This window comes from Schistocerca serialis, chromosome 3, assembly GCF_023864345.2.
Source record: "Schistocerca serialis cubense isolate TAMUIC-IGC-003099 chromosome 3, iqSchSeri2.2, whole genome shotgun sequence".
In the NCBI taxonomy this organism is placed as follows: Eukaryota; Metazoa; Arthropoda; class Insecta; order Orthoptera; family Acrididae; genus Schistocerca; species Schistocerca serialis.
Genome location: NC_064640.1, coordinates 529,579,221 through 529,602,577, shown reverse-complemented (window position 1 = coordinate 529,602,577; position 23,357 = coordinate 529,579,221). Strand labels below are relative to the sequence as shown.

At 38.4% G+C, this 23,357-nt stretch overlaps 1 protein-coding gene across 4 annotated transcripts in view; it reads right to left on the bottom strand.

The window, feature by feature from the left end:
• LOC126470408 (pancreatic triacylglycerol lipase-like) overlaps positions 1-23,357 on the bottom strand; it is a 472,913-nt gene that overhangs the window by 81,051 nt on the left and 368,505 nt on the right. For all 4 annotated transcript variants that reach the window (XM_050098258.1, XM_050098259.1, XM_050098257.1 and 1 more), the window contains 3 exons: positions 16,973-17,127; positions 15,647-15,766; positions 256-402 (listed from right to left, as the gene is read on the bottom strand). In XM_050098258.1, the coding sequence (XP_049954215.1) occupies positions 256-402; positions 15,647-15,766; positions 16,973-17,127 (422 nt within the window). The remainder of the gene's footprint in view (positions 1-255; positions 403-15,646; positions 15,767-16,972; positions 17,128-23,357) is intronic.

Sequence of the window (23,357 nt, the reverse complement as noted above, 5' to 3'; positions counted from 1 at the left end):
CAGTGATTGGTGAGCTACAGATGAGTAGAATTAATCCAGTCTGTTACAGAGAACTACTCACTTCACTTGCACCACATAGTGTGCAAAATAATTTGTTTAATTCAGTAAAATAATTTATGTATGACTACTGGTACTCCATATTTGCCTTGTTAAATGCTTGTTCTGTCATATCAAAGAAATAATGGTTTCAATACAAAGCTCAAGAACTATTTTCCATCAAGACTGACTAAAGTAGAACAATAGTGGGATAATTACCTCCAAGTAGTTGACAAAATAAGCTAGTTCAAGGCCAACTAATCTTGTATTTGCAGTGGCTTGTGTGTAAAGTGGCAAAGAACCACCAGCCCAGTCTACAACAATGACATTCCAGTCACTATGCTTTATAAGTTCCCGTCTCATCTCCTGAAACAATTTTTGTTAGTTTATTTATTTCAATTAAACTTTAAAAGTACACAAAATCATTCAGTTCAAACTGAATACTTAAAATATAGCATTCTCACAGCCAAATATGAGGGTAAGTCAATTATTATATGCAATTTAGTTATATTTTTGTTAATATTGGTAGTACTGTCGTTTTAGATTGGTAATCCATGCTTTGTTTATTTGTTGTCATATCTTTGCAATTTTCAAGCTGCTAAGTTAGTTTCGTTGTTTTTTGGGGTCGGAAGGTGTGTCAAGGCCGAAATTCATTGAAGACTTTCTGTACAATACGGCAACAGTGTTATGCCACAATGGAGTGACTACAAATGGATTGAAAAATTATGAAATTGTCCCACAAGTGTTATCCATAATGAAGGAGCCAGATGACTGTTTACCACCACTAGTGAAGAAACCATTGAGCGTTCACGTGAAATGATTCTTTTATACAGACAATTAACTATTGACAAACTATCTGCAAATTAGTCACAATTCTGCCTACAAAATCATCCACAACAGATTTGGGTTCCATAAAGTTTGTGCAAGATGGGTCCCAAAACAGCTCACACAGTTGCATAAACAAATACGCTTGGACATTGGCAAAAAACATTTGGATTGCTATGGTAACAAAGGAGACACCTTCTTGGACAGGATCATTATTGATGATGAAACATGGATCCATCATTACGAGCCCGAGAGTAAACAGCAGAGTATGGAATGGAAACATCCAAATTCACTGTGCAAGAAAAAGTTCAAGAGCCAACCGCCCACAGGAAACCTGATGCTCACGGTTTTTTGGGACTCATAAGGCCCAGAACTGGAACATTATGGGGAAAGTGGCACAACAATAAAAAGTGTATGTTACAGTGAGATGCTTACTGCCAGGCTAAAGCCTGCAATTTGAAGCAAATGCCGAAGATTGCTGTCAAATGTGTTGTGTTGTTGCGTGACAATGCGGGGGCTCTGTGGCGGTTATCAACCGCAAGCAATCGACTGACTCATCTTTGAACTAACTTCATTGAAAAATTGTTTAGAGAAGTGTTCGCTATGTTGTCGAATCAAGCGACTGTGGATTTTCAATGTGTCACTTTGTGTACCTATTTCTAGCAACAATAAAAGTATTCAATCAATTAAGTGGTATGTTTCAGTTCTACAACCTCTATACAACCCAACTACCTCAAACGTTATTACATTTTCACAGCATAAAGCACATTGTAAGCCCTCGTTTCCTGAATGTAAAATAATGACTATTATAAATCTGCATATATACCAAGTGTTAACATATACAAAGAAGAATCTACATGAAGTAAAACTTAGAAATAATATTGATGGTCACACTACAAGAAATAATAATTCCATACATATGTCATACTATAGGTTACCAAAGTCAATCAATAGCTATGAGCTACTGGACTACAAACTATTTACTTAGCTTCCGCAGGTGGTACAAAATCTTCCAGAGTGTGAATTTAGGAAAACATTAAATAAATGACTTGTTGTCAACCCCTTCTATGAATTAAAAGAATTTTTTGACTGCAACGTGGAATTGTAAGCTAACAACTGACATGGCCAAACAGTTCTATTTGTTAATTTAATTATTACATTATGTTTTTAAAAAAAATTGTCTATTGCTGTAAAGGCCTAATAATGACAAAATTATCTTATCTTATCTTTCAGGAAAACGGTAGCAAGGTGTGTTTAGTGTCATGGCAGTGTCATGGCTAATTCCTCCCCAATACTTGTCAACATGCAGCTAGTGCTGCTCTTCTTGTGGCCTCATTAGCAAGACAACATTAAACACTCACAAACAGAAGTAATAATAGCAGATGTCATAATCATTTTCTCGCACACTGTTAAAAAACTTAGCATCACAACAGTCAGCCTAAAGTAATTATTACATTTATTTCCCACATAAACAAGAGCACAGTTTGTGTGTTGGATACTGAATTTCATTTATCAACATCCGATACAACAAGATCCAGATACTCTTCAAGAAACATGAAAAGAAAGTTGTCTCATTTTATATAAATGTCCTACAAGAGGCAAAAATGTGGAACCCATATTTATTTAGGAAATTACAATTATACTTCATTCTCACCTGAGTCTTATCTGCAAATTTAAAAAAAGTAACATGCAACTGAGACAGGCAACATCTTAGTACCATTTTATGTCCAGTTCAGATCAAATAATGACTGCAACTCACCATGGCATGACTCAGTAAGAAATGAGATAGGTTTGTGAGCCATGACTCATGACCAGCAACACAATAGGCTGTAATACATTCAGTTTTCTTTTCATTTTAGGATACCCTGATGAGGTCATTAGCACTCTTATGAAAATGGTATGAGTGACATGGAGTTAGACATTTAAAGCTGAATAAAATACAAAACAAAAACTCTGTTTTTAAAATCACACTCATTTACCTACACAGTCACTTTATATTATATAGGAAGAAAAACTGAAAATTATTTTCGTTTTCAAACTTGCAGAAGTCAATTAGAGAATAAAAGAATAAATGGTAAACTAACAAATCAGAATAAGGTGGCTGACAGATCATTTGTAAAAGCCTGGATCAACCAGCCACCCTGAGAATACATTAAAATCTTCTTCTAATAAAACAGGAAGTACATTAAGCATTTCACAAAACCTTGAAGGTCATACCATACTTACATCATCATCAGTCTAAACACAGAACAGGTCAGCTGGTAAACTAATCCTCCTTCAGAACTGAGGTCATTAATGCATCCTAATGTGTGGCACTCAACTTGGAGAAGCCAAATGATATACTGGTGGTGGGAAATATTTCCATTACCAATATTTTGTGGGCAATGGGAGGGGAGGTGGTGATGTAAGTACTTGATCAGCAAACTTTGGGGGCAATGTGTTGGATTAAATTTTAAACCTCTCCACAGTGTCACATTAACTGAGGACAGATCACACTCTTCATGGTGTCCATCTTTCACATGACACTGCTCAAAACAAATAGCTATGTAACAGCAACAGTGCAAGAAACAAAAGAAAAATTTGGAGAATGAATTAAAGTCCAGGGAGAAGAAATAAAAAGTTGGAAGTTTGCTGATGACATTGCAATTCTGCCAGAGACAGTGAAGGACCTGGAAGAGCACTTGAATGGAATGGACTGTGTCTTGAAAGGAATCATCAACAAAAGCAAAACAGGGATAATGGAACGTATTCGAATTAAATCAGGTGATGCTGAGGAATTTGATTAAGAAATGGGACACTTAAAGTAATATATGAGATTTGTTATTAATACAGCAAAATAACTGATGGTGACCAAAGTAATATAATAAGCAGACTGACTACGGCAAGAAAAGTGTTTCTGAAGAAGAGAATTTTGTTAATATAGAGTATAGATTTTAGTGTTAGCAAGTATTTTCTGAAAGTATTTGCATGAAGTGTAGCCATATATGGAACTGAAAAATTGACAATAAACAGTTTAGACCAGAAGATTTTGAAATGTGGTGCTACAGAAGAATGGTGAAGATTAGATGTGTAGATCATGTAAGTAACTAAGAGGTACTCAATAAAATTGGGGAAAGAACAGATTTGTGACATAGCCTGACTAGAAGAATGGACGATTTGATAGGACACATTCAGAGAATCTAGGGATCGCCAGTTTAGTATTGGAGGGAAGTGTGTGTGTGTGTGTGTGTGTGTGTGTGTGTGTGTGTGTGTGTGTGTGTGTGTGTGGGAGGGGGGGGAGGGGGGTAAAATTATAGAGAGAGACCAAGAAATGAGTACAGTAAGCAGATATTGTCTATCACTTGCAGTCAATCTTCTTCCCACCAAAGCATACCTCTGCAGCTCAGAAGCATGGAAATGGCATGTAGGGTGTTACTACATTGTGATGCAGAATATTCTATAAATGCTTCCTTGACTAATAATTCTTTTCTGTGAATTACCATAAGCCATGGTACCCAGCATAATGACATCTCTACCCTGTCTTTTGTAAATGGATAAGCGAATTCTGGATATGTTTATCTGCAGGGTATATTTCCTGCATGGACTGAAGGATGCATAAGCAGCCAGTGTACATGAAAAATTCCACAGCACAAATACGTCTCCAACACTTTCACATTTAGGTCTACATGTATTTCTGCAACAAGCACAGTAAATGTATATTGAGGAAATGATCAGAGAAAAGCCAATGAGCAGCAAGGAGAGCCCATCAGCAACTACTGCTATGAATAATGTGATTAAAGTAAGTTGCAAACAGAGGATAGGGCTATTGCAAGCACATGCTTATGAGCTAAATAATAGTTACCTGCATATTTCTTGAGTCATAATTGGGGTGTCTCACTATGATTGGTACAAATCAGTGTTAGGAGTTAACAAATAGATTTGATTTCAATTTTAAGTTGAAAATTAATGTTATTGTCTATTACATTCTTTACATCACTGGGTAAGAAGTCAGAAATTTTAATGGCTTTGTGTGCCACACTACTGCCAAGTAAGGGACTTTTAAGTCATTTCTACTTCCAGTATTATATTTATGAAGGTGGTTGCTGCTTTCTGATTTTGTTGAGAATGAACTCTGTAAGAGTGAAAATATACTGTGAGACAGTTGCCAGTATGCCCAACAGTTTAAAGAACTTTCTGAAAGAGATTCGATAGTGGATGCCATATATTATCCTTACATCTTTCTACGCAATAAACACTTTCCTCCTGAAGTTGCCTCAGAATTTGATGCCATTAGTTAATAGTGAATCATTCTTTGAGCACTACAGAATTCCATATATTGTATTGACCTGAGATTAGTGACAGTCCATTTGCAGAGAACTGGTTGTTAATTTCTCGAAAATTTTAATTTTATTTTCACCTGTTGAAGTTTCTCCATCAGGCTTGATTATTATACTTGCATAAAGAAACTTATTTCTGCTTCTTGATGTAAGATAGCACATCATTTAAGTACAACTTGAAGGACAGATCCAATATTTAACTCTGTGGTATACCGGTAGTAATTATGCCCCATTCTGAAAAAAAAAAAAAAACTCTCCCCCTCCTTTTAATGAGATGGAAGATGGGATGGAAAACAGTTAACAGCAAGATCTCTGTTATCGTATCATTCAGATTTCTATAGAATGCTGTAAACTGCATAAATGCTTTTGACAAGAAATTACATTTTGTCAGTATTTTGATATTTCAATTTTTTAATAATCTGATTCATGAAATGAAAAGTGGCATGTTCTGTGGAAAGATCTTTTTCAATCCAAACCGATACTTCTAAATATTTCATTTAGGAATAGGTGGGTTACTGTTCTTATGTACACAAGCTTTTCCAGTACCTTCAATGAGGTGGTAAGCAGTGGAGCTTGTTGGCAATTATTAATATCTATCTTATAATGATGTATGGAAAGTTCTGGTTGAGAATAACAAATTATTTAGGAATAAAGTAGATGACTCACCTAAAGGCCATCTTTTGAGGATGCAGCACTTCTGCCTTTAGGTGAGAGGTGAGCTGTCTCCTTTATTCCTAAATAATTTGTTAATATCTATCTTACTACTTTTTTGGAAAGTTTTGGGCCAATGGCATATTTCAGCCTGTCTGGAAATATACCCTGTGAAGGATATATTGCATATGTGACATAACACATTGTTAACAAATGAAGAACAAGATAGTAGTAATTTACTCGAGATATTATGAACTCCATAGGAGTTTTTCCTTTTGAGGAAGTAAATTACATGCTTAATTTATTTGGTAGAGCATGGAGTAAACATGAGTTGGCTGTATCTTTGTGGCATTGTCATTTCTCATTGCATGGACTCTATCGTTTTGTCCCTTAAACTGCCTATGTGTATCTTCTTAGCTACTTCCATGAATTGATTATTAAATATGGTGGCTACCTGGCTGCCTTCATTTATTATTCAGGTGTTTTCTTCACTGCTGGATAATCTTTTCTATCAGTGACTACGTGTTCACCTATAAATATGTTATATATTATTGTATAGCTTTTCTGTATACTTCTGGTGGGAAAAATCAATAGAACTCAGGTTGTACTAACAAGGGAAACAACCCATTGCAGCCCCCTCAGATTTAGCAGTAAGTTGGCCCATTGGATAGCCCATCAAAAACTGAACATGGATCAGATATGAAAACAGGAAGAAGGTGTACTGAACTGAAGAGAATAAAAATAAAAACAGTGAATATTACAAATTTAATACGTGCAATATCGAGTGTCATTAATGAGACTTGGTTCATAGTCATGTGGTCACGGTGTTAGACTGTGAAGGGGGGAGATCTGTGTTCAGATCTACCTTGTGCCCAACATTTTCTTTTTTTTTTCACAAAATTATGAGCTGTTCATCTGGTCGTTGACATGTCTGATAGCTGTATTTAAATTTGTGTATGTCATGATAACATTTACTTGCGATGATAATATATTCTTACCACATGACTCATATTCTGTGATGAATAGTGCGAGCAGGTGAGATGAAGCATAGACCTCTCACAGAAGTGAAAACAACAAATAAACAGGTGTGAACTATCCAGAATGAGATTTTCACTCTGCAGCGGAGTGTGCACTGATATGAAACTTCCTGGCAGATTAAAACTGTGTGCCGAACCGAGACTCGAACTCGGGACCTTTGCCTTTTGCGGGCAAGTGCTCTACCAACTGAGCTACCCAAGCACGATTCACGCCCTGTCCTCACACCTTTACTTCTGCCAGTACCTCGCCTCCTACCTTCCAAACTTTCTAGAGCACTTGCCCGCGAAACGCAAAGGTCCCGAGTTCGAGTCTCGGTCCGGCACACAGTTTTAATCTGCCAGGAAGTTTCATATCAGCGCACACTCCACTGCAGAGTGAAAATCGCATTCTGGAAACATCCCCCAGGCTGTGGCTGAGCCATGTCTCCACAATATCCTTTCTTTCAGGAGTACTAGTTCTGCAGGGTTCGCAGGAGAGCTTCTGTAAAGTTTGGAAGGTAGGAGGCGAGGTACTGGCAGAAGTAAAGCTGTGAGGATGGGGCATGAGTCGTGCTTGGGTAGCTCAGTTGGTAGAGCACTTGCCCACGAAAGGCAAAGGTCCCAAGTTTGAGTCTCGGTCCGACACACAGTTTTAATCTGCCAGGAAGTTTCAGGTGTGAACTATGTTGCAGTGGTGGAGAAAACCTCTAAAATGGAATGCAAGAGCCATAACATGTAGTACCTGTGTAGAAGAAATAGGAGTTACATATGTCTGGAAGTCCCTTCACTACATGCCGCTGTTGGAAACAGACATTCACCATGACAAATACACAAATTTGAATACAGCGAACAGACACGTCAATGACCAGATGGACAGTTTGTAATTCTGTGAAAAAAAATGTTGGGCATAAGGGAGATTTGAACCTGGATCTAACCCAATGCAGCCTAGCACCATGACCACATGACCATGGTCTGAGTCTTGTTAATGTTGCACAATATTGCACATATTAAATTTGTAATATTCACTGTTTCTATTTTTCATCTTTTTTTCCACAGTTCAGTACACCTTCTTCCTGCCTTCATGTTTGATCTGTGTTCAATTTTAGATGTGCTATCCAATGGACCAACTTACCACTAAATCTGAGGGGGTTGTGATGGGAGTTTTGCTTGTAAGTAACCTATTCAGTCTGCCTTTTTTATCTGAACCTTCCATAAATTTAATATTGGACACAGTGTGCTACCTCTTACTGACTGTGTGGGAACAAGGCATAGCAGATGATGGCTCACCATTGGCATTACACAAATGAGAGTGTCATCTACTCTCCCATAAACTAATCATCAGAAATCATAAGTGACTTTAATCAAATTATAGCTGCAATCTAAAACTGCATAGAAGGTAAAGTTTAAAACATATCCAGGATTGCAGTGCCTCCTGGGTCAGTCCATATCTTGTCATTTCTTTCTGAAGAAAAAAGTTTTCTGAATTATGTGTGGAGTTCCCCTGAGAACATATTGTCTTAATCTTTTTAAGAAACTTGGGATACTTACCCCTACTTAACATTATATTTATCCAATTAAAAGTTCCTTGGCTGACAATCCAGTGCACTATGAAACCAACGAAATTAACCATGTTCACAAAACAAATAGAAAAGCTGACAGCCAATGTGATTTGAAAAACCTAACATGGTTACAGAAAGGTGTACAGAATTCCAGGATTAAAATATTTAATTCATTGTCAAATAATATCCAAGGTGTTTTATGTTTTCATTTTCCATGCCACTGTTTTTGAAGAAACTGACAATATATTTACAAAATTTCATTTAAAATACAATTTCTTTCAGTTTACTTTCTGGAAATAATCATCAATTTCTTTCTTCCAGAATGAGAATTTCACTCTGCAGCAGAGTGTGCACTGATATGAAACTTCCTGGCAGATTAAAACTGTGTGCCGGCCCGAGACTCGAACTCGAGACCTTTGCCTTTTGCTGGCAAGTACTCTACCATCTGAGCTACCCAAGCACGACTCACACTCTGTCCTCACAGCTTTACTGCTGCCAGTACCTCATCTCCTACTTTCCAAACTTCACAGAATCTCTCCTGAGTTCGAGTCTCGGTCCAGCACACAGTTTTAATCTGCCAGGAAGTTTCAATTTCTTTCTTTCCCAATTTTCATTTGCTGATTTCCTAATTATTTTCATTTTCAAAATATTGTAATTGTCAAATGAGTTTTGTAATGCAGACTTTAATAAAATATAAACTCATTTCAGCACCCCATTACGTGTGATAATTGTTTCCTTGATCACAATGTATTTGCTCTCTTCCTCTAGTGAACAAACTTTGTTCACAGGATTTACATCACTTAGCTGCTCAAATTCCGTTACACAGATATCAGTATTTAAAATTTCACAGATGTTTTCATCGGGTAGCTGTTTACAACCAGAAATTTGGATTCTAAATGAAAATATTTGTTCTAATTAGGACAAAACACTTTATAATGCATTTTTCAGATTTTCAAAAAACAGTGAAATATGCATTGATATACTGCACCCAGATAATCAGAAGCTTGTTGTTCTGAAAATTCTAACAGCTTTTGACCATAACAGTTTTTTGTTTTGGGGTTTCAAAACATGAGAAACTGACTAATTTCCAAAACATTTTAAGAAATAAATTTGAGTATACCTGCAAAACTATCCAAGCTATAGAGTAGCCTCCAGCATAATTTTAAAGTCCTTGAATTGTTCTTTAGTTTGGTATGCAACATAGCACTACTGTGAGATTAATTTAACATTGCAAAAACCCAGAGATTTGAGGTTTTCAAGTCCTTAAAAACAACCCTTTTATTTTTTCTCAGAGAAATATGTGTGTTTCTTACCTATCTCTGTTTGCCTTTGAAAAAATCTGAGGACGGAGAAAGAATGGACTGCAAAGGAAGTTAATTTATAAATACAGTTCTGAAGATCAGTCCTACCATCAGCCAAGCCATACTGCCTCTTTTTTTTTTTTTTTTGCATTCTGTAATCAGGATAATATTTAACTGAAACATTTTAATCATATCTTCATCTAAGACACACACACACACACACACACACACACACACACACAAATATGCAAAAATATGATGCACAGGAAAGCAATCGTCTGAGTGGGATGCAGATTGGTAGATGTGATGTAGAGATGAACAGATAAACAAATGATTACATTTTCAGAAAAACTGGATGATTTATTTAAGAGGAAGAGCTCCATAAATTCAGCAAGTAAATAATGTGTTGGTCCACCTCTGGCTCTTATGCAGGCAGTTATTCAACATGGCATTGATTGAAAAAGTTGTTAGATGTCCTACTGAGGAATACTATGCCAGATTTTGTCCAATTGGTGTGTTAAACTGTCAAAATTCTGAGACGGTTGGTGGGCAATGCCCGTAATGCTCCAAATGTTCCCAACTGGGGAGAGATCTGCCAACCTTGCTGGCCATAGTAAGGTTTGGCAAGTATGAAGACACACAGAAACTCTTGCCTTGTGCGGGTGGGCATTATCTTGCTGAAATGTAAGCCCAGGATGGTTTTCCATTCATGGCAACAAGACAGGGGGTAGATTACCATTAATATACTGTTTTACTATAAGGGTGTCATGAATGGCAACCAAAAGGGTCCTGCTATGAAAAGAAACTGCTCTTGGTTGTTGGGTTGTGTGGCAGGCAATAGGTTGATATTCCACCAATGTCTGGGGCATCCCCAGACATGTCTTTGCTGGTAATCAGGGCCCAATTCAAAGCAGGACTCATCACTAAAGACAATTCTACTCCAGTCAATGAGATTCCAACCAATGACATGTCTGGAGATGTCCTGGACAGTTGTGGGATACCAACCCGAATGTCACCTGCCATACAGCCCGACAACCAGGAGTCACGGGCTGGGGTACCATTTCATTTCATAGCAGGGCACCCTCAAATCCTGGGTTTACATTTCAGCAAGATAATACTCACCCATACATAGCGAGAGTTTCTACTCTTTGTCTCTGTGCTTGCTATACCCCACATTTGCCAGCACAGTCGCTGGGTCTCTCACCAAATTGAGAACTTTTGGAGTATTATGGTCAGGGCACTCCAATCAGCTTGGGATTTTGATGATCTAACATACCAATTGCGTAGAATTTGGCACACTACCTCTCAGGAGGACATCCTAGAACTCCATCATTCAATGCCAAGCTGAATAACTGCTTGCATAAGGACAAAACATTACTGATATGCTCAATTTGTGAAGCTCTTTCTCTTGAATAAACTATCCAATTTTTCTCAAATATTAAACATTCTTTTGTCTGTAAATTTACAGCACATCTACTGATTTCTATCCCATCCGGATAATGCCTTTACTGTGCAACATTTTCTTTTTTGACTTAGAGTGTATATACAAAATTTCAACACCTGCCATCACAAACAAGACTGATTATGAAAGTGATGCAGAATGGCTCTGTTTTACAACAACATTTGGCAAAAGTGCCTGTAGGGGACTTGAGCACTGTCAAAAGACATGTTGCTAAACCAAGTTTATGAAGTCCATTTCAAAATAAAATCCTGACACAAAGGCAGTTGAATGATTTCGCACAAGAAACCATTCCTGGCATCCACTTTGGATTATGTACAACGGAGGAATATTCACAAAATGAAATAAGGTTACTGTTGCAGTTCATTAATTTAAAAATCATACAAGGCACTCAAACTATCCTCTCTCACTCCAGTGTTTGAATTTCAAGCTATTAGTAAACCATACTTCTTGAATGGTAAACTAAATATGAAAGTGATTTATAAGCATCATACTTCCTCATAAGATATGTGGATCATTGAAGCTGGATTAACCGATAGAGCAAGTTCTCAAACCAAAGTTTGTGGCACACTACACACATTCCTGAAAAGAACCATCAATCTAAGAAATTCAAGGTTGGTGTTCTTTGTTAAAAGGGACATGCTACTTAATTTTTTATTCTTTTTGTACTGAAAGTAAGGTTACGCCCGTGATCCCTACTGGAAAAATCCATACACAAGGGGGATGGCGGAGGGCGGGGGGGGGGGGGGGGGGGGGGGGTGAGGGGGGCCCAACTGCTCTGTGGAGCTTCTTTATTTTATTTATTTTTATTCTCTGTATCTGAAAAAGATTGCTTAGACTCTTCTAACAAAAATTTACATGATATCATTACAGTCATTCTTACGCAGTTGTTTCTACTTTTGTTAACATTTTATTACTTAAATGTATTTTGAGGTTAATACTATAGAACTAATAATCATGAAATTCAATTTTTAGTAATACCTCAGCTTGGTTTTTTAACTGTTTGTAATTAAAATCTCTCAATTCTTCTACATTATTCCTCTACTATGCAGTGCAAACTATTGTTTGTAAACACATGTTAATATCTGATACTATGAGCTCCAAATCTTTGGTTTATTTGACATGAACTGTCCCTCCTATACTTTAATAAATTTACAATAATTGTTGGCCTCTTTAGCAACCAGTGCAGCAGTCAGTTCCAACACTGGGTTAGGGCTGATCTGTCTCTCACCAACCATGATAATGTCACATTTATGGCGACCCCAAATCAACAAATAGGATAGAAGCAGGAACATAACCCTTTGCGTAAAGTCCCAATAAATCAGTTCATAAGAGTTCACATGAATTGCAGATACAATAAGTTGTGTACTTGATATCTACAACCATTTACTGTCTCATATATATGACACTAAAATTGTTTAAGCTTTACAGCCCACTGATATCAACCTTAGTATGACTATAGAGGAAGCATTATCAGACATTGAGAATAATATGTATCTCACATTTATGACTTTCTGATAACACTATGCATGGTGCACAGATACATATCACAATTCAGAAAATTGTACTAGAGATATATGCTCTCACATATACATATACACATGAAGCCACCCAAATGCACAGTGCTGCAGCTGTGGAGCTTTCCATTAGAGTGTGTGTGTGTGTGTGTGTGTGTGTGTGTGTGTGTGTGTGTGTGTGTGTGTGTGTGTAAAACATACACTCCTGGAAATGGAAAAAAGAACACATTGACACCGGTGTGTCAGACCCACCATACTTGCTCCGGACACTGCGAGAGGGCTGTACAAGCAATGATCACAAGCACGGCACAGCGGACACACCAGGAACCGCGGTGTTGGCCGTCGAATGGCGCTAGCTGCGCAGCATTTGTGCACCGCCGCCGTCAGTGTCAGCCAGTTTGCCGTGGCATACGGAGCTCCATCGCAGTCTTTAACACTGGTAGCATGCCGCGACAGCGTGGACGTGAACCGTATGTGCAGTTGACGGACTTTGAGCGAGGGCGTATAGTGGGCATGCGGGAGGCCGGGTGGACGTACCGCCGAATTGCTCAACACGTGGGGCGTGAGGTCTCCACAGTACATCGATGTTGTCGCCAGAGGTCGGCGGAAGGTGCACGTGCCCGTCGACCTGGGACCGGACCGCAGCGACGCACGGATGCACGCCAAGACCGTAGGATCCTACGCAGTGCCGTAGGGGACCGCACCGCCACTTCCCAGCAAATTAGGGACACTGTTGCTCCTGGGGTATCGGCGAGGACGATTCGCAACCGTCTCCATGAAGCTGGGCTACGGTCCCGCACACCGTTAGGCCGTCTTCCGCTCACGCCCCAACATCGTGCAGCCCGCCTCCAGTGGTGTCGCGACAGGCGTGAATGGAGGGACGAATGGAGACGTGTCGTCTTCAGCGATGAGAGTCGCTTCTGCCTTGGTGCCAATGATGGTCGTATGCGTGTTTGGCGCCGTGCAGGTGAGCGCCACAATCAGGACTGCATACGACCGAGGCACACAGGGCCAACACCCGGCATCATGGTGTGGGGAGCGATCTCCTACACTGGCCGTACACCACTGGTGATCGTCGAGGGGACACTGAATAGTGCACGGTACATCCAAACCGTCATCGAACCCATCGTTCTACCATTCCTAGACCGGCAAGGGAACTTGCTGTTCCAACAGGACAATGCACGTCCGCATGTATCCCGTGCCACCCAACGTGCTCTAGAAGGTGTACGTCAACTACCCTGGCCAGCAAGATCTCCGGATCTGTCCCCCATTGAGCATGTTTGGGACTGGATGAAGCGTCGTCTCACGCGGTCTGCACGTCCAGCACGAACGCTGGTCCAACTGAGGCGCCAGGTGGAAATGGCATGGCAAGCCGTTCCACAGGACTACATCCGGCATCTCTACGATCGTCTCCATGGGAGAATAGCAGCCTGCATTGCTGCGAAAGGTGGATATACACTGTACTAGTGCCGACATTGTGCATGCTCTGTTGCCTGTGTCTATGTGCCTGTGGTTCTGTCAGTGTGATCATGTGATGTATCTGACCCCAGGAATGTGTCAATAAAGTTTCCCCTTCCTGGGACAATGAATTCACGGTGTTCTTATTTCCATTTCCAGGAGTGTATGATTAAAATCTTCTCAGATGTTCTGCCAGATTGTATGATTGGTTCTGCATAAATTTTCAGCAGCAACAATTGGTGTCACGTCCAGGTGAATGTTGAGGATTAATGGGCTAGTCCTCTGTGGTGACCTATTATGGTTTTATTAACACACGTACTCATGGGTGGCAGAAGCAATGATGGAAGAATGGGGCTGAGCACTGGAAAGTCAGTTTTTGCTATGTCATCACTGGATTCACGTTGTGCTTTATTGTACCCTCAGTATGCCAGTACAGGGTCCACCCTCTTGGTAAGTTGGAATTTGTTGTCATTGTTTATCAGGCTCTGGTCAATTCAAATTCTACCACTTCTTTGGGCAAACTACAACTTTGTGAAAATCCAAGAAGAATATAAAATACAGTTGAAAGCGAAGTTTTCCAGGTAGTGTATTAATTTGTTGGATTCTGTAGCCATGATAGTTAGCCTTCCTTGTGTAATAGTCAAATTACTGCTTTTGAAATTTTTATTATGCAGCAGCCAACCAGTGAGAGTTACGTGGTCACCTGATGATACTGCTGATCATGTACTGACACAGTGTCTGAAGATGTTTCTCTTTAAGTGTTCAAACTTCTTAGCAAGCAGTTCCCCACCTCTGCTAGTGATCATAGATATGCTCAGGCATTGGTTATTTTTCTTGTGTGTACTACCACTACTTCTGTATCACTTTTTCTCCTAGCTGATTCTCCTTAGTGAGAACAGCATACAGGGTTGTATGCACCTTTAAGGAATTTTACTCTACTTCTCTTACTGAACATATACCACATTTTATTAAAGACCAACTCTCAATAGAGACTAGGTGTCCTACTCATTATGCTTCCTGCAATTACATACCCACATCATTCAGGTATTCTGGCCAGAGGTACTGTGTTACAGTATTAGTTGCAGTGTTTATTGAATACAACTTCCATGCTGAAAGAAGACTACCTTATAATCTGTTATTCCGGCACTTGTATCCAGTTCTTGGGTTTGGTGTAAATGCATGGAAGCTTTTGTGGTAATATTTCCCTGTTAAGATTTTCATCACAAGTATTTCATTAAAAAAAAAAACAGTTCACAGATTGCTGCACATCTTACGGCAGTTAATCATTCCCAAATTGAGCAAAAACTTAACTAATAAATACGTAAAATATCATAACTAGACAAAATTAAGTAAAAAATTGTCATCACCTTCATTAAATAACAATAACACACATTATAATATTCATCCTGTCAGAGGTTGGTAGATATAAAGTTGTATTATTTCAACAATAATTTATGAAAGTAAGTACAAAGTATTAAATGATAAATATATTGTTCTTTAAAACTTACTTTAACCCAGTTACTAAGTGGTGTATCAATAAATCCATGAATTATCATTTTTGTAGGTTTCTTTGGATCAAAATTTGACTTGCGTATTGTGTAGTCATTTTGAACCCTCAAAACTTGTCCCTGAAATGTGAAAACAGAATTCTAAACAATATGATCACTGTATGGGAAAATAACTGATTAGAACAACTAAAAATGCATTATAGCTTCATTCAGGTTAGCCCTTTGTGTGTGAATCTGGTTTGAAATAATGATATCAAACCCAAAGAAAAATGAAATAATGATATCAAACAAAAAGAGAAACATTTAGTTCTGGGATATACATGTAAGAATTGAAGTAAAACTCTGTAAATTATATTATGTGTGAAGCATTAGAAAGGCCTGTAGTTCTGACAGTTGCATGATCAGTACCAGATATTCCCATCTGATTTAGGGAGATAGAGTAAAATTTTTCTTCTAAGAACATGAACCATTCATGGTTAAAAGGTTAAAATGTGATCTTGTGATGAAAGTTTTGTTCATAGTTACATAAAGAAGCCAAATACATATTTATGAGTTGCTTGTTTTTGGGCACAGGGATCCTTCCCATCAAAAAAAGTCCTGGTTAACATGATACAACAGAAATTATCTCTTGTTGTCTTGAGATTTTAAACATTAATAACTCAGACACCTCTTAGCATGAAATAACTTCCAGCCATTGAAAAATGTGTGTTGTGATGATACATGTAATCTTCTACTAACTTCCCCATTTTTTGGGGTCTCTGTTTCCCATGAACACTTCGTTAGAAAGAAATGAGAGAAACTTATATTCTTACAATATGAGACACTTGATGACACTATATTACCTTAGCCTCCAGTGGAGAGAAAAATTTTCCCCATAAATGAAGTAATCTGTGTTTTGTATGTTTCCATATTTTAGCTATTTGTGTTTTCTAATAGACAGAAATAGAGCAACTGTCCAGTGTTCACTTCAATTAGTGTGCAATAGCACTTTAAGTACATTTAGGCTGCCTGCTATACTATGTCAAGTTACACTACTCAAATACACAGACTCAGTTTAGATCTGACCCTCCTCCCTACTTTAAGTATGGGCTTATCATAATATTCCACATTTGAGCTGCTGCTGTTGCATTTATGTGTAACAAACAGTTACTTACTTCTTTCAGAAAGTAACGATTTGTCTGTCAACTCACAAATATTGAAGTTTGTATACATTACATAATTTCACATAAAAATTGCATCACATAGCAAGTATACACACACCTCATTTCACCACATACACAAATAAATTTTTCTTCTAGATATTATGAGCAACAGTACTTGTCTTACCTCTGTAGGATTCTTGCGAGTGTATAAAATGAAGCGAGTGCCAATGACAGAGCGAGGAAGTGGAAATACATTGAAAGGTCGATATATGAGATGGTACCATTCACGTGTTACATTTAGACATCCAAGTTCATCATAACAGCGGGTTTCATTTTCAACTGGGGGAAAAAAAAGAGACATCAAAGGCACATAATAAAAGAGTATTGACTCAAATATAAAACTGCTGACAGAATTAACTGGCAGACTTGCTTACAAACTACTAAACATCAGCTGTGTTCTGTACACATTTGAGTGATTGTAACACAAAAAATATTATATTGAAACAATTACTGAAGTAGGAACTTGACACAGACTAATTAGTGTTCACTGATTCAAGCATTACATTTAGTATTCAGTAACAGTCCATTAGGTCCTTGCTGAAAAAATCAAACATATTTCTAATGCCATATTGTAGCAGTTCAGCATCAAAAATCTATTTTGAACTTCATGTACTTACAATGGCAACAATGGTACTTTAATGAAAAATAAGAAGAAATGACAGCCGGTGCAATTCTAGGAACCTGCTTCATAGGTGGATACAATTGTTGTGTTCAACATACATTCTTTTTGAGTGCAACTGTATAACATAAAACAGCAAGTGTCTTTGTAACATATCATTAAATATGTACAGTTATAGAAGCATTTTTCATTTGTCCTTGAATTTCCTGCTTTTGAATTTATACAGAGTGTTCCAAACTAATGTATACACTGTTTGAAACTGAATCACTCTTTAATTAAAGTGGACAGAAATAACTTTTTTGGGTGAGAATTCAGAAGACGGTGAAAACATAGCAATGTTTCCATTTGATGAAGGTTTGGAAATAAACACGGCATTATCATTTCAAGAATGGAAGTGGGTACTAAAGTGTTATTGGAAAACAGACACCGTGAGATTTGACAACAATGGACAGTCAATATCACCACCTTCACAGTTACCAACTACAAGAACCTGAGACATGTCTGAAATTGATGGAATGGTATATGATGTGAAGAAGGGACACTGTAAAATAAAGAAATGTTCAACAGACAATAAAAGTTTTGATGTAGTGACTCAGGCATGCATACAATTTCTGAAAAAGTCTGTCAGGCAATGTTCTCATCAGACTGAGATAAGCAAAATCAGTGTTAACAGAATTTTGTGGACTCCTAGATGAAATGCTCAAATTCCAACACTTCTCCATGCTCTGAATGAGGATAAACTCAAGAGGCAAATTGAATTTTGTGAGTTGTGCATCAACATGTGTGAAGAAGGTGAGTGCTCTGAATGAGGATGATCTCAAGGGGAAAACAGAATGTTGTGAGTCATGACTCAAATGATTTGAAGAGGATCAATGTTTCCTTGATCTAAAGTCATTAATTGAATGAAGCAACCGTTAAACTCAGTGGAACTATTATCCACCATAAATGTGTGTACTGTGTTTAGGAAAATCCACCTGTTTCTGAAAAAAGGCATGATTATCTACCAGGAGTAGCAGTTTAGTGTTGTCTGTCATCTTAACCCATTAGCCCGGAATTAATTTTTTTGTGATTTTTTAAAAAAATTTGCATTATTATGTCTGTAAAAGGCATAAATTACACAACAGTTGTTTTGACGTCATTACCGCCATTTGTGAGATATTTAGGTTTCACGACCTAAATTTATATGGATTACAACTTCAACTAAAATATGTAGGTTATTGAAATTTCTTATTACATATACAAGTTTTGTGCAAATTTATTATTCAGTCTTCATCATACAATTGATACCTTATAACACCTTACAATTAATAATCAAAAATCAAACCTTGAACTCAGCATTATTTTACATGAAGTGGAATAAAACTGTCAATACACAGTCCCAAATTACACTTTGAACACATTGTTGTCACAATAGATTTACAGTCCTTGTGTGCACACCCTTTCTTCTTCTTTTCTTCTGTGTGCTGGATGAGGTGGTCAATCTTATCAAACGTAATTGAATCTGATATGCGGCTATCGGAACATGCCCTTGATGCAGATGGTCTCCCGGCTCCTTTTGGTAAAGCTTGGTGTATTTGCAAGTACACTGTTGCTACTTCTCTCTTGAAATCAAGCTGAGAAATAGTTTGCTTTCTTGCTTTATTATAGAAAATCCTTCTGTTTTGTATGGCGACATCTGACATCCATGTAAAGAGACACCAGTACCATTTCTTGCTTCTTATTGCAATGCGATAGCATGCTAGATTCTGATCCATATGATCAGTACCTCCCATATATGTATTATATTTGGCTACCAGTTTTGGTCTGGGAATCATTATATTTCACTTTTCTGGTTGCGAGAATCTCTTGACTTGGCCAACTTCTCGTGCACCACATGAAGAAGAGATCATTGTGACGACTGAGTTGTCCAGCCACTGCACATACACAATCTTCATCTGTGTCTACATTCAGATCTGGGGGCTCAACAAACACATCACGTTCAATATCGTCATTATAAAGAATCTCCAGGGCCTCAGCAAGCGAGAAACCTCTTCTAAAACAAAAAAGAGAAAATTCGTCCTTTTACTGAGTACAAGCGCCTAGCATTGCAATATGGCAACACCGACGTTTAAACGGCCTAAATGAACGCAATTTATTTCACAGTATATGAGTATTTAAAGCACAACCATACTAAAAAACCAAATTATATATCGTAAGTTCCTGTGTAAAACATACTTACTCGAACTTATACTCCATTTTTCTTCATTTTTCAGCAAACAACGAGTTCCAGCACTGCTTACGCCACAGAATTTAAATGTATTGTTAAAACTATTGCATTGTAGTGATCTTTACAGTCTTGCAGAACGGAATCCAGTGCTGCCAACACTCTCGCTTTGTTGATGTCGTGGAATCAGCGATTTTTAAAAAGTGTTACAAACGTTGCCATATGGCAACGCACGGGGTAATGGGTTAAGGGTTCATTGTGCCATACATCTTTGGGCTGACTGGCACAGGTGACTTACCTACAAATGTTGCAGACAATAACTCCATGTCTTAATAACATCTTTGACAATGAAGATTATTATTTTCATCAGAATGGAGCACCACCTCACTTTCACATGTGAGGTAATTTCTCAGTAACACGTTTCCTTTGAGAATAGATTAAAAGGAAGTGCTGTGGAGTCACTAGCTTGCCAACTGATTTAACCTCTTTAGACTTCTATCTGTATGGTACTCAAGAACACAGTGTATACAGAAAAGCAACAAACACTGGCTGATCTAAAAGAGCAAACTGGGCAATCCAGCAATGTTATGTTGACAATTCATTGTGGTGGAAGGTGGTCATTTTGAGCATACTCCACCATAAGTTATGCCTAAATGTATATGACGCTAAAAACTTTTGAATTCTATGTGCTTTAATTAGAGAGACAGACAGTTTCAAAGAGTGTATATACATTATTTTGGGATACCTTGTAGATAAATTCCTCTGTATAACTATTTTTCCTTCATAAAACAAGAATGGAAACCCATAAAATAATTAAGAACAAAACAGACATATGACAAGCTGCCGATTCAAAATACATATAACACACTGAGGTGACAAAGTAATAGGATACCTCCTAATATCGTTTTGGACCTCCTTTTACCCAGCATAGTGCAGCAACTCTATTTGGCATGGAGTCAACAGGCTTTTGAAATCCCCTACAGCCATGCTGCATGTATACCCATCCATAATAGTGAAAGTGTTGCTGGTGCAGGATTTTGTGCACAAACCGACCTCTCAGTTATATCTCAATGAGGTTCAATGGGATTTATATCAGGTAACCTAGGTGGCCAAATCATTTTCTCTAATTGTCCAGAATGCTCGTCAAACCAGTTGCAAACAACTGTGGCCCAGTGACATGGCACACTGTCATCCATAAAAAATTCCACCATTGTCTGAGAACAAAGACTCCGTGAATGGCTACAAATGGTCTTCAGGTAGCCAAACATAACCATTTCCAGTCAATGATCAGTCCAGTTGGACCAGAGAACCCAGTCCGTTCCATTTAAACACAGTTCTCACCATTACGGAGCCACCACCAGCTTGCACAGTGCCTTCTTGACAACTTGGATCCATGGCTTTGTGGGATCTGCGCCACACATGAAACCTACCATCAACTCCTACAAAGTGAAATCTGGATTCATCTGACCAGGCCACGGCTTTCCAGTCGTCTAGGGTCCAACTGATATAGTCACGAGCCCAGGAGAGGTGCTGCCACGCTGTTAGTAAAGACATTAGCATTGGTCGTCTGCTCCATAGCCCATTAATGCCAAATTTCACCATACTGTCCTAATGGAAATGTTCGTGGTATGTCCCACATCAATTTCTGTGGTTACTTCACACAGTGTTACTTATCTGCTAGCACTGACAAATCTGCACAAATGCTGCAGCTCTCAGTCATTAAGTGAAGGCTGCCAGGCACTGCATTGTCTGTGGTGAGAGGTAATGCCTGAAATTTGGTATTTTCAGCACACTCTTGACACTGTGGATCTCAGACTACTGAATTCCCTAATGATTTCTAAAATGGAGTGTTCCGTGCATTTAGCTCCAACTACCATTCTTCATTCAAAGTCTGTTAAACTCCCATTGTGTAGCCATAATCGTGTCAGAAACCTTGTCATATGAATCACTTGAGTACAAATGACAGCTCCACCAATCCACTGGCTTTCTATGTCTTGAATAAATGATACTACTGCCATCTGTATATGTGGGTATCACTATCTCATGATTTTTGTGACCTAGAGTACACTGTCCAGTCACATTAATGTGACCACCACCTACATTCAGTGTCAACATGCAGTAAACACTCCCAGGTAGGAGGTGGCAACATTAGCAGTGGAGGGTACATAAAGCATGTCGTGGGGATAAGGAAACCAATGCAGCCATTGTCATAATGCAGAAACCATGCAATTTCGCTGACATGCAAAAGGGCGTGATCATTGGGTTTTGGGCCAAGGATGGAACCATTTCCGAAATGGCTAAGTTTGTAAACTTTTGATGGGCCGCCATTGTTAAAGTATACCATGGGTGGCAAAAAGGCGCTATCAAAAGCCCATGCTGACAGCTGTTCATCAGTGACGAAGGCTGGAATTTGCATGCCAGTACCCCAACTGGATAACCACCAAGTGATGACAGGGGTCTTTTCAGATGAATCACTGTTTATGCTCTACTGGACAGATGGTCATTGGTTTGCAGAGCGTGAAATGTCTGACAGCAAACACGCTGCAATAAGAAGGAAGCATTCTTGTCAGGAGAATGTTTTCATGACATTCTCTGACTGATCTCTTCATTATGGATGGCACATGCTTCAATTCTTTACTGCAGACTTCAGGATCTACCAGTCATTAGCAAAGAATCATATTATCTTTGACCTTTATACCCATCCAGGTGTATTTTCAATTAGCCCACGTAATCCTAAAAATTATTCCTTTATTTCAAATTCATTTCTGGTTTACTTAGATCTAAGTGCAAGTCTATTACAAAAATACGTTGGTCATTTTACTATACGTTCCGCTTTGTATCTACAAGAAGTGTAAGGAATGGCTGCTTTTCATTTTCACAGCTGGTATCTTGTCCTCTATGAATTTGGAAACTGTCAATCTCCCTCCCCCTCCCCTACCCTCCCAATTTCGTTTTTGCAAATGTACTGACTTCCACTTTCAACTTTTGAATCATCAGACTTTTCTCCAATTGAACTTTCGTCACTAATTTTGGCACATACTTGTTCTGGGCGTAAGCTGACCGCTGAAAGATTGTTCATTGTCTTTGTAACTCCTTTGTCTTGGCAGGGTTTTAATTTTCTATTTTAAGCACAGCTTAAATATGACTTCTGTCTAGACACTGCGAATTTAACATAATACAAACGTTTAAGAACGGAAAACATAATAAAAACAAGCAACACGTTTACATTAATGCAAGCACAGCTTGGAAGAAGAGGAAATAAAATGCACTACCCAGATAACTGATGTACACAATTGTAACGTCCAAGTCGCTTTCTATTAGCAGTTTACTTGCTCTGTAAAATTACGTCCATCACAAATTTACAAAAAGACTTTTCGGATTGTTAGCAGAAGAGCATATTGTTGTCAACACAACTTTAAGGAAATACAGCACTGAATAACATAGCGCACTCATCGCGCTAATTTAGTGTGTCGGGCTCAGCTTGTGTAGGAAAATAGTACTGGTGGAATCTGTGCGAAGGGCTCACCGCTAGCCGCCACATGTTATAGCTTTCTGGCTAACATTAAACAAGAAAAGCTACGAAATACTTGCTGGCACACTTCTGTTACTTCTCCTTTATGAGCTTCCGTGAACGTAAGAACACATTTTTAAAAAATCAATAAAAGCCAGTTTGGGGGCCTATTAGTA